Below are 13,252 nucleotides of genomic sequence, written 5' to 3' on the forward strand. Positions count from 1 at the left end.
TTGAAATATATTGAAAATTTAGCATAGTAGGGTTGCAGTGGACACCATATTCAATTTCAATCAGAAACTCTCTGTTTTGGACCATAGATTGGATATTGACCTAATACCAAATGTGCCAAAGTTATTCACACTAAAAGTGCTCAAAGAGAGCTTCATTTGGAGCTATCATACATGCCAATTGGATCAACATCCCATCCAAAGATAGTGCCAATTTAGTATAGTAGGCTACAATGGACATCATAGTCACAGTCGATTGAAAGAGCTCTTAACTAAAGAGTTGAAGGCTAAGATACTATTTTTACGGTTTTGCCTTGATGCATATCCGTATCACTTGCTCCTCAGCTTGTCATTTCCTAACTTCCATGTACGGTCTTGAAGCGCTAGGAGTATTTTATCTTGTCTAAATAGAGAAGTATCCTATCCCTTTCCATATTTGGAAAAGCCTTGAAATAAGTCCTATATTTTGTTTTTGCAAGCAAAAACATTCGAGTGGGGATGAAATGTAAAGAATGGAATAGCATGAGAAAAATATGGGAAAATACCTAGACATATTGGTAGGGTGTAAGATGTGTGAAGGGACTTAGTTAGGCTTCCATTCAATCAATGAACTAGCATATTCACCTTCTTCACCGCTTCCATGGCTTCCTCTCCTTGCTCTCTCCTGTTCTTAGCATTCTCTCTCTTCTCCTAGTCTTTTTCTCTCCTCTTCTTTGTGTCTTTTTCTCTATTCTACTCATTTTTTCTCTCTCCTCTTAGCCTCCTTCATTACACTAGTTATGGTGCGCAGATCGGTCGCAGATAGCTCACGTGGTGAATCCCGGAAGGTCCCCAAGAACAAAGTACTCTACTTTTTAGCACAAACCGTGAGGTTTTACGGTGGATTCCGTAAACTTAGATGACCGGGGCTCATACGCAAAGAGGATTCTTTGTGCGAGAAGTTGATGGGGACGCCTGTCCTTTTCGGGCGTTTCATTAATTTAGTGTGTACATGGGTGATTCCATAGCGGGTGATTCCGCAAAATGCATATTAAATTAATAAACGTTTATGAGTTTAGAGTGCGCACTCGTAATAAATTAAGGTTAGGATTTATTTCTAACCAGTTGATTTATTTATGTAGCTGAAGACTGCTAGGTATTCACTTTTGTCGGTTTAATTGTGTTATTTTACTAACGATTGTGAATGCTTCAGTTGATGTGTAGAGATAGCAGCAGTGCGGAGGAAAGCATTGGAGTCTAGCGGGTTTTCGACCTTTGGACTATATTTTGATAGGCGCCACACCTATATTTTGTTATGTCTATAGAGACATCGATTATTTATTATTATTTTGTATGCGCTTATGCGCCTGGATATGTTATTTCTATTTGGACATTGAGATTGGGCGTGCCAGACACTATGGGCACCGTCCATTAGCTTTATTTTCATATTTTTGGTAGAAAGCAAACTCAAAAGCTAAAAGCTTGTCATATTTTTGTAATTGGGCTATTTTTTAGCATAAAGATTGGAAATATACATTAAATACATGCTTTGTGAAGCGCTCACACAAGGCATGGGGGAGATTGAACCCAATTTGTCTCTTGTCTCATATCGTGCTTGCTTTTACATGGGGTTTTGTGCTAAAAAGTAGAGTACTTTGTTCTTAGGGACCTTCCGGGATTCACCACGTGAGCTATCTGCGACCGATCTGTGCACCAGTATGATGCCAGGAGGCATATTCCACGGTGGATTCCGTGAGGTTTTACGGTGGATTCCGTAAACTTAGATGACCGGGGCTCATACGCAAAGAGGATTCTTTGTGCGAGAAGTTGATGGGGACGCCTGTCCTTTTCGGGCGTTTCATTAATTTAGTGTGTACATGGGTGATTCCATAGCGGGTGATTCCGCAAAATGCATATTAAATTAATAAGCGTTTATGAGTTTAGAGTGCGCACTCGTAATAAATTAAGGTTAGGATTTATTTCTAACCAGTTGATTTATTTATGTAGCTGAAGACTGCTAGGTATTCACTTTTGTCGGTTTAATTGTGTTATTTTACTAACGATTGTGAATGCTTCAGTTGATGTGTAGAGATAGCAGCAGTGCGGAGGAAAGCATTGGAGTCTAGCGGGTTTTCGACCTTTGGACTATATTTTGATAGGCGCCATGCCTATATTTTGTTATGTCTATAGAGACATCGATTATTTATTATTATTTTGTATGCGCTTATGCGCCTGGATATGTTATTTCTATTTGGACATTGAGATTGGGCGTGCCAGACACTATGGGCACCGTCCATTAGCTTTATTTTCATATTTTTGGTAGAAAGCAAACTCAAAAGCTAAAAGCTTGTCATATTTTTGTAATTGGGCTATTTTTTAGCATAAAGATTGGAAATATACATTAAATACATGCTTTGTGAAGCGCTCACACAAGGCATGGGGGAGATTGAACCCAATTTGTCTCTTGTCTCATATCGTGCTTGCTTTTACATGGGGTTTTGTGCTAAAAAGTAGAGTACTTTGTTCTTGGGGACCTTCCGGGATTCACCACGTGAGCTATCTGCGACCGATCTGCGCACCAGTATGATGCCAGGAGGCATATTCCACGGTGGATTCCGTGAGGTTTTACGGTGGATTCCGTAAACTTAGATGACCGGGGCTCATACGCAAAGAGGATTCTTTGTGCGAGAAGTTGATGGGGACGCCTGTCCTTTTCGGGCGTTTCATTAATTTAGTGTGTACATGGGTGATTCCATAGCGGGTGATTCCGCAAAATGCATATTAAATTAATAAGCGTTTATGAGTTTAGAGTGCGCACTCGTAATAAATTAAGGTTAGGATTTATTTCTAACCAGTTGATTTATTTATGTAGCTGAAGACTGCTAGGTATTCACTTTTGTCGGTTTAATTGTGTTATTTTACTAACGATTGTGAATGCTTCAGTTGATGTGTAGAGATAGCAGCAGTGCGGAGGAAAGCATTGGAGTCTAGCGGGTTTTCGACCTTTGGACTATATTTTGATAGGCGCCACGCCTATATTTTGTTATGTCTATAGAGACATCGATTATTTATTATTATTTTGTATGCGCTTATGCGCCTGGATATGTTATTTCTATTTGGACATTGAGATTGGGCGTGCCAGACACTATGGGCACCGTCCATTAGCTTTATTTTCATATTTTTGGTAGAAAGCAAACTCAAAAGCTAAAAGCTTGTCATATTTTTGTAATTGGGCTATTTTTTAGCATAAAGATTGGAAATATACATTAAATACATGCTTTGTGAAGCGCTCACACAAGGCATGGGGGAGATTGAACCCAATTTGTCTCTTGTCTCATATCGTGCTTGCTTTTACATGGGGTTTTGTGCTAAAAAGTAGAGTACTTTGTTCTTGGGGACCTTCCGGGATTCACCACGTGAGCTATCTGCGACCGATCTGCGCACCAGTATGATGCCAGGAGGCATATTCCACGGTGGATTCCGTGAGGTTTTACGGTGGATTCCATAAACTTAGATGATCGGGGCTCATACGCAAAGAGGATTCTTTGTGCGAGAAGTTGATGGGGACGCCTGTCCTTTTCGGGCGTTTCATTAATTTAGTGTGTACATGGGTGATTCCATAGCGGGTGATTCCGCAAAATGCATATTAAATTAATAAGCGTTTATGAGTTTAGAGTGCACACTCGTAATAAATTAAGGTTAGGATTTATTTCTAACCAGTTGATTTATTTATGTAGCTGAAGACTGCTAGGTATTCACTTTTGTCGGTTTAATTGTGTTATTTTACTAACGATTGTGAATGCTTCAGTTGATGTGTAGAGATAGCAGCAGTGCGGAGGAAAGCATTGGAGTCTAGCGGGTTTTCGACCTTTGGACTATATTTTGATAGGCGCCACGCCTATATTTTGTTATGTCTATAGAGACATCGATTATTTATTATTATTTTGTATGCGCTTATGCGCCTGGATATGTTATTTCTATTTGGACATTGAGATTGGGCATGCCAGACACTATGGGCACCGTCCATTAGCTTTATTTTCATATTTTTGGTAGAAAGCAAACTCAAAAGCTAAAAGCTTGTCATATTTTTGTAATTGGGCTATTTTTTAGCATAAAGATTGGAAATATACATTAAATACATGCTTTGTGAAGCGCTCACACAAGGCATGGGGGAGATTGAACCCAATTTGTCTCTTGTCTCATATCGTGCTTGCTTTTACATGGGGTTTTGTGCTAAAAAGTAGAGTACTTTGTTCTTGGGGACCTTCCGGGATTCACCACGTGAGCTATCTGCGACCGATCTGCGCACCAGAAAGGACAGGCGTCCCCATCAACTTCTCGCACAAAGAATCCTCTTTGCGTATGAGCCCCGGTCATCTAAGTTTACGGAATCCACCGTAAAACCTCACGGAATCCACCGTGGAATATGCCTCCTGGCATCAAGTTAGGACTTATTCAAGGAGAATTATATTACTTTTAGATTGTTAGTTTTTTGCTAAGGGACTATTTGAAGGAAATCACTGTAATGGTCTCCTAAATGAAAGTTTTTCTAGATGTCAAAAGAATGTGGTAGTATGACTAGTTTGAACTAGAAAAAGTAGCCATGTACATTGGGTGGAACCTCAAGACTATGGCCCATATCTTCTTAATCTAAGAAGATGTTATTTATTGTGTAACTTTTCAAATCTTGGGTAAAATAAACAACTAGAAGATACAAGGAGACATTATGAAAAGCTAGAACACCTGACTAGTTTCATTGTAGGGGAAAGTATTGGTGCCAAGTGGCTATGACTTGTCAAACAAGGGAAAGAGCACTAATATGTATGCACCAAGTGTGGAATCAATTCAACCTAATTCTCTTGCAATTGTTAAGCTATGCTCTTGAGTTTAATGGCCCTAAGCCTAGCCTCATTTCCCTTGTGAGATAGATTTGAAGTTCTTTACATCAGCTAAGTTGGTGAATCATGAATGGTCTAAACAATGTTGATTGAGATATTGAGCTTTGATCACCTACCTATAGGTGTCCACTTTTAGGGGATATTAAGAGGTTGACTATACTTACCCTTAGCCATGTGTAACTATTCCCCACAATGTAATGTTGTCTAAGGTTGATATTTTTGGAATGATTTTAATGGAAAGGTAGCTCCCAAGGGAAATATCCTTTGGACTTGGCTCAATCCACATCTTCTAGCCATGCTTCCAATAAGGCTTCTAGATAGGAAAGTTTTCAATATTCAATTTCACTTTCCTAAGCATTAAGAGTGTCTAATGGAACCGCCATAAGCACCACTTTGGTCTGTAAAGCTTCCCCTCAAGGGTGGATTGTTTGCTTCATGGATTTTGATAAGGGGGATATTGTCACCTTTGATAAATTTGAGACATAGAAAGATCATGGAGAATGAAAGTGTTCTTGTAGTGAGTTGAAAAGCTTGCAACAGTTGTAGTTCAAATAGTCATCAAGCTTCTTCAACTTTGGCCTTTGTTTTGTGTGAGAAGTTGAGGATAAATGGCTCCAATTTGATGTGCTCATTCATTTAGGCATATGCCATTGGGATTTACATAATTGATTCTAATATAAAAAGTATTCGCCAATAAGGTTGCAACCTAGTGGTTTGAGTATGAGCGGAGTATTGTGGGTGTGTTCAAACCCTGGATTCCGCATTCCCAATGGCACAAATCATGTCGCATGGAATTTAAGAGCTATTCAATCAATTAAATGAATATTTCTCTAAGTTTGGGGATGACCGGGTCGCGCGCGCGCGAGAGAGAGAGAGAGAGAGAGAGAGAGACCGGGTTTTCTTTCAATTGAATGAATAGTGGTATTATTGCGTAAAGTGGCGGACCGTCGCGACTGTATTGACGAAGACGAGAACGCGCGCGGAGAGAGAGAGAGAGAGAGAGAGAGAGAGAGAGAGAGCGGGTTTTCTTTCAATTGAATGAATAGTGGTATTATTACGTAAAGTGGCGGACCGTCGCGACTGTATTGACGAAGACGAGAACGCGAGAGAGAGAGAGAGAGAGAGAGAGAGAGAGAGAGCGGGTTTTCTTTCAATTGAATGAATAGTGGTATTATTACGTAAGGTGGCGGACCGTCGCGACTGTATTGACGAAGACGAGAACGAGAGAGAGAGAGAGAGAGAGAGAGAGAGAGAGAGAGAGAGAGGATGGCGTCCTCGGGCGGTGCAGGGAGAGAGAGAGCATCTCCTGGCGGTGCAGGCCAGCACGAAAGGGTTTGCTTTCCCCCCGAGTTTCCCCTGAGGATGCCATCCTATGATCCCAATAAGTACTTCCAAAGTGTAAGAGCCCTCTACCCGAAGCCCAGTGGCCCCACCATTCAGCAACAGCAGCAGCAGCAGCAGCAACAACAAGAGCCGCCACCCAGCCCCCGCGACCACGCCATCATCGATCGCCATTCCGCCAACATCGACGCCGTCGCAGGGCTCGGGAAATATTTCTTGCCCCGACGTGGAAACCTTCCATGAGGAGCGAGATAAAGCGGACCACGCCGCAGCCGCAGCGCAGGTAGAAGAGGTCGTGCTCCCATGAGAAAGGAAGACGTGGGCGGGGTCATTACTCATTTGCTTTTTCTATATTGATCATGCACTTGCACTTTTGGAAATTTGATGGGTTTTACATATCTTAATGAATTTATAAGCTGGATCCCCTCCTCATTCCATCTTGCATTGAGTTGAAGCCTTCACAGTTTGATGGCTTTAACACATCTTCAAAAACACTTCTAACGTTAATACATCTTCAAAAACAGTTCTAACGTTGGACTCCATCTTCCATTTGAGTTGGAACATCTAGACTTTTGATAAAATTGCATGGTAAATCAGTTCGCCTAGGATCACAATACTGAAGCACCTTTTAATAAAATTGCTTGGTAAATAAGCTAGCCTAGGATCAAAGCACAGCTAGTGTGGTTCATATGGAGTGTAGGGTCGTAGGAACTATTGGAAACATTGGAATATGGTAGTGGCTACTTAGTTCTCCTTCAACTATCCATATTTCTCCCTCAACTACATTTCAATGCTTTTACAAAAGTCTAACAATAACTCTTTCCTTCACAAGCTAAGACGTGCGTAGTTCTCTTATTGTGTTATTGCAAAACTTAAATAAAACGCTTGTATTTTTTGAGAAACACAATTCTCTTTTCAAAATTTGAATGGGATGTTCTACAATGAAGCAAAGTGATGTCTTGTTGTTTCTCTAGTGGTGATGTGCAATTTTAGATGGTTTTATGATTCTCCTTTAGCAAGATCTCACTCTAAGAATCTATTATGTTGAATATACTTAAAAAGACACCTCACTCCAATCCATTTTTATGACATTATGAGAAAACACATCCTTCAAGCCATAGTACTTTCCAATGCTAATGTCTCAATGAATAAAGGAAAGGGCATTTTTGTCTATGTAAAGATGATTTTGATGGTTTTTTTTCTTTGTATTTTTGGAAATCTCATTAGATACCCCTCATGTATATATTCACTTTCATACTACATAGTCCAAATTAAGTATCATTGCATCTTTGCTTTCATTCTGGCATTGGTAAGCACAAAGATTCAACCAAGTACGCATTCCATGTTCATTAGACTCTTCAATTCATGAGTAGTTTGAAAAATGACCATATACTAGTGCATTTGTATTTTAAATTTTAGCTTTTCCTAGATGCATACACTTTCCCTCTCATCCCATATACATAAAACTAGGATGTTTACATAGAACCTGGAGGACCAATCTACTTGAGCAACTTGTGCAACGAATGTTGCAAAGCTTGATGCTTCATAGGCTAGTATATGGTTACAAGAGATGTTCTTTACTATTTTCTATTTTGCAAGTTGGCCCTTGTTTATTTTCATATGGCCTTTTATTATAGATTTGTTATAGCACTTTTACTTTTGGGTTTATTGGCATGGTGATTGAGGCTCAGGTTGAGGTATTGATATGATTCAAGGATATCATCTAAAAGACAATACAACATAGCTTGTCAAAACCTACAAGACTTGAGGACTTCTAACAATCATCATATCACATGTGATGGGAACACAATACCACAAGAAGAAGAAGCATATGATGGGCGACACGGTACCATGATCAGGGGACAAAAGAAGAAGAAGAAGAAGAAGAAGAAGAAGAGTAGCCACTCACCCTAAGAATCGACCACCTTGTGTTGCCAACAAAGTTTAGGATGTTTTACCAAACCATACATCAATTAATCTTCTTATTTTGAAGGTGGTAATTCTTAAAGAAAACTAGCATGTTAAGTATTTATTAGATGGTTGCGCTTCACACAACCTTTTTCATCTAAAGGTAATACATGCAAAGTTAAGGCATTGTGGACCCACCTAGTTAAGGGTTTAAAACCATGACCTTGTAAAAAACGCACAAGGTCATTCACACATGCTTGATGTGTGTGTGCACCCACACAAACACACAAGTTGGTGCACACATACTTGATGCATCCATGCACGCACGCACACACACACACACACACACACACACACACACACACACACACACACACACACACACACACACACACACACACACACACACACACACACACACACACACACACACACACACACACACACACACACACACACACACACACACACACACACACACACACACACACACACACACACACACACACACACACACACACACACATGCACGCATGCACGCATGCACGCGCGCGCGCACACACACACACACACACACACACACACACACAAGCTCGTGCACACATGCTTGATGCATGCACACATGTGCATGTGTGTGCCCGCACACACATCCCTATCCAATTGGGATGCTAATCATTGGTAGCTATAACTTTTCATGGGCTATCTTAGTGATGTGCACTTTTAAAAACTAAATGTGGGGTCCCATTTTACATAAAGTTGAAACACGTGCATGTGCGCGCCCGTGCACACACACACACACACACACACACACACACACACACACACACACACACACACACACACACACACACACACACACACACACACACACACACACACACACACACACACACACACACACACACACACACACACACACACACACACACACACACACACACACACACACACACACACACACACACACAGAGCTCATGCACACATGCTTAATGTATACACGCATATGCACGCACGTGCACACACATGCACGCACACACACACACAACCCCCCTATCCAATTGGGATGCTAATCATGTTTGGTAGCTATAACTTTTCATGGGCTATCTTAGCGATGTGCAATTTTTAAAAACTAAATGCGAGGTTGTACATAAAGTTGAAACATGTGGTATTCTAAGATTTTTTATGTTTTTGTGCTACTTAGAAGTACATGAGTTGGAGAGGGAATAAAGTCCAACTAATATGCTTGCGATAAAGTTTAAGACTAGGTTTCAATGTAACCATGAGAAAAATGTTGGCAACTTAGTTCTTTCATTCTTCTCGTTTTTTGCTCACTTTTGTACCTTGTTTATTTCAATGTGTTAACAAAACTCTACTTAGAACTCTTTTCTTCAAAGATTAAAATGTGAATTGGTCTTTCTTCATGTTTCCATAGACTTCTTGTGACAATGTGAGCAAACATGTTCTTTGAGCTATTTTCCATATGCTAGTGTGACTTGAAGAACAAAAATATGTTTGTCATCCATATAAAAATAATTAAATGATCATCTTAATTCAATCCACTTGTTATGACACTGTTAGGAAACAAATTCTTTGATCTATTTTCCGCAATGCTAGTGTATCTTGACAGATAAAAGAAAATTCATTTTCATCCATATAAAATGATGTTTGATATCGTCTAATATGAGTGGAATTGGATCCCTAAAAAAACAAAAGAATCATTGCAAGGTTGGAAATGTCAAAAGAATGAAAGCATACAAACTTCTAGCATCATGGAAGTCAAGTACTTGCTAAAACAATTCTAAGACAAAGAAAAGGGCTTGACAAGTTAGGCCTATTATGGATGTTAATGCAATATAAGTCAAAAGAAATGTGGTCCATATATCTTCATTACAAAGCCTAGGTTGATGAGTTAGCATATCTACATCTTCATAAAGGACCAAAACAAGCATGAAGAAAAAGTAGTGATGCTTGCATGCTAGGTAAGGCTCCCTAGCACTCTTCCTTTATTAGAATCAGCCATGTACACCATATAAGAAGGCTCCACATTAATATGTAGCTCATGCAATCCACAACTATCAATGGCCACATGGAGCACCACATGCTTCAAGTTTTCAATGATAAATTTCTACCCTAGGTTGATGAGTTAGCATATCTACGTTTTGATAAAGACTTAAAACAAGCATGAATAAAAAGTAGTGATGTTTGCATGCTAGATAAAGCTCTTCCCTAGCACTTTGTCTTTTATTAAAATCAAGCCATTTATACCATACAAGAAGGTTTCACATTAATATGCACTCATACAATCCACGACTATCAATGGCAACATGGAGCACCACGTGCTGCAAATTTTTAATAAAACAAATTTGTATAAATGGGGTTTGACCATGCTTTGTACACTTGCAACTCTTTTGATTGTGTTATTTGATGCTATGCTCCATAGTTGTGAATTGCTCTATTTATGGTGTTGATGCTTTCTATCGAGTAGTAATGTCTCTTATGCATTGCTCTCATCCTTACTCCACACTTCCACCATCACATGGGGGATTCACTAGTAGTAATAAGGAGACATCACCTACATGCAATAAATATAGGAAAATACCCATTATCTACCCCATATTTATGGGATCTTACCTTATAAAATGTACCTTCCTTCCCTTAAATAACCCCCTCCCTTACACTCACGTGGTAACATACGGTAAACCCTAGTGGACCCCTCGGGCACCATCACCCCCACTGAACATGTAGTTATTGCTCGCTGACCATCAAATGAAGTCTTATGAGGAGATCCTATTTGTTTCATGTCCTTGTTTTCTATGGAAAAACTCAACTTATGAAACAACAATTTCATATAGTATCTGTAGATTTCCTCCTCTTTGTACAATCCCCTTGTTCCCTTGGAAGTTAGTCATTTTCTTATAGAAGGGACTTTCCATTGTTGCTTCATGAATGATACATGCAAGATAACGGGTTTGGGGTGTTCCATGTTACATATTGTTGCAAAAGTGCTTCCACGATTTGGCCATCACCAAGTGCATGTTGTGTTATGCTCTCAAGAAAATCATTATCCATATCTGATATACATGAATTCTAGAGTGACATCTTGTCCTTAAAGCTCTCCCTAGCTAACCATGAATCATACATGAGTTTAGTGAGCTTTGTCCTTGGGGTCTAGGTTATCTCTATACACTCCTTGTGATGACCTATAAGCACATATTTAAGTTACTAATTCAAACATCATATTTAACAATCTACAAATTGCATGAATAGTTATTGCTTAGTAAGAAATACGATTTTTTTGCCAAATAAGATAAATGTACATGGATGGAATGTTGCCAAAATGCGCAATACAACTATGACCCATCACTTTTTGTTTCTCGTGTTGTGGAATCTGCTTTTGTTTATGCCCACCTCCACTTCTTTACACATGGAAAGGTGCTCATTTTTCTTCGTTTTTTTGACAACCTCCCTTGTGTGTCTATGTAGACTTTTCTCCCAACGAAATAAGAAAGGTCTCTCTCTCCCATCCATGATATTAGTAGGGTGTCCAATTGTGTCCACTTCTCATGGCCACAACAAGTTGACCCTATCCTTATTAGCCCCATGAGCCCATAAAGATCAATACACGAATATCTGCATTATTGTTGAATCATGATTCAACCACTTCTTAATACCTAGATGATAGTATCCCATTGCACTCAACTTGCACCTAGTAAGGATCATGATTTCTTGCACCCTACAATGAAACTGAACTAAGATTAGCCTCAAAATTCCACATTATGACATAGGTTATGGTGCAAATAAAAATGTGAGTGCACATGCTTACACAAGCTAATACATAATTGGAAGATTACCCCATGGTTTATTATATAGATAATGGTTGATGAAGCAAGAATCCTAGAATTGATGAAGATGAGAATAATTATCAATGCTGAAGGAAAAGCCTAATTGTTGAAGAAGACTATGGAAAAACCCTAAAAGGTAGGATAGGAGTCCAATCCGAGCAACTCTTGAAGCCATGGCTTTCTATTGAATCGAAAATTAATGTAATGTATCTCGTCCTACTTAATGTACCTTCCTGGCTTGTTTTGAAGTTGATTTTAAAACACTGAGTGAATAAAATGAATAAGGATATTGATCAAGTTTTGTGTTGTTGATGAAGCATACTACAACTTCTCCTAAGAAAGTAGATGACGATTGTATGTTAAAATCAAGGTATGTCATGGTTGAAGTAATCAAGCCTTTATATTTTTGGGTTCATTATGTATATGTCTCTTGTTGGAGGATCTAGGGTGATTTTATTGTCTTGATGTTTCCATAGATTAGGATCTTCCTGAGAATCTTCTAGTACGGATTTCATCCTCAAGTCTTGAGTTTTCATTGCTTTGCTACCTATTGTTATTCTGCAGTCACTTGATGAAACTTTGAGAGTATCATGTAGTGGATTTTAGTTCAAATGATTGGAAGAATTTATCACAACTTACTACTTGGTGTAGTAGTTAAATTGTAGTTTTGAGATTGTACCTTGTATCTTGACCTCACACAAGTTGAATCACTGTTTCAAAAGTTAGATGGTTTCAACTCTAGTGGTGCATAGAGTAAGTTGGATTAGATATATACAAGAGTTAATATTTTAGCATTTGAAGAATCCACCAATTTTAGAAATATGGATTATATTTCATTTCAACAAAAGTATCTAAGACTGATGTGTGGAAACTCCAATAGTCACAATGTGTGACCTACCTTCCCTTTTATTGTCACTAAAAAGATAAAGAATAGATAGTGATGGATGCCTACCACTTGCAATCTGTAGATGTGCAAATACTATATACAAGTAAATGTAGACGGTTAGCCATAGGCAGCCTTTAAACCCTAACAATCTCCTACTTAAAGGAAAATGTGCATTAGTGAGGAGTGAAAGAAAAAAGAGAAAAGTACATGTACATAGAGTATAACATGATGAAGAAAGATGTCATCTCATCCTATGCCCATCAACCTCCTAATGAAGGCATATCATTCAATTGGGAGACTTTTAGCGAGAAAATCTGCAAGATTTGTATATGTAGGGATTTTGACAAGCTCAATGGACTTGTTCTCTACCACCTCCTTGATATAGTGATAGGGTATCTCAA

General features: G+C 39.1%; 1 protein-coding gene across 3 annotated transcripts; it reads left to right on the plus strand.

The window, feature by feature from the left end:
• Positions 1–5,846: 5,846 nt before the first annotated feature.
• Positions 5,847–8,365, plus strand: LOC148041510 (uncharacterized). 3 transcript variants are annotated; one of them, XM_087688463.1, is made up of 2 exons: positions 5,847–6,498; positions 7,931–8,365. In XM_087688463.1, exon 1 carries the CDS (start codon positions 6,141–6,143, stop codon positions 6,456–6,458), a length of 318 nt encoding a protein of 105 aa, XP_087544589.1. In that variant the 5' UTR covers positions 5,847–6,140; the 3' UTR covers positions 6,459–6,498; positions 7,931–8,365. The 3 variants fall into 3 exon arrangements, with proteins under 3 accessions (XP_087544589.1, XP_087544581.1, XP_087544572.1); XM_087688455.1 differs by having other exon boundaries at positions 7,901–8,364; XM_087688446.1 differs by having other exon boundaries at positions 5,848–6,498; positions 7,907–8,356.
• Positions 8,366–13,252: the final 4,887 nt, after the last annotated feature.

The sequence above is a fragment of the Lygodium microphyllum genome, chromosome 1, assembly GCF_053477565.2.
Source record: "Lygodium microphyllum isolate KBCC chromosome 1, Lygodium_microphyllum_v1.1.10, whole genome shotgun sequence".
Taxonomy (NCBI): domain Eukaryota; kingdom Viridiplantae; phylum Streptophyta; class Polypodiopsida; order Schizaeales; family Lygodiaceae; genus Lygodium; species Lygodium microphyllum.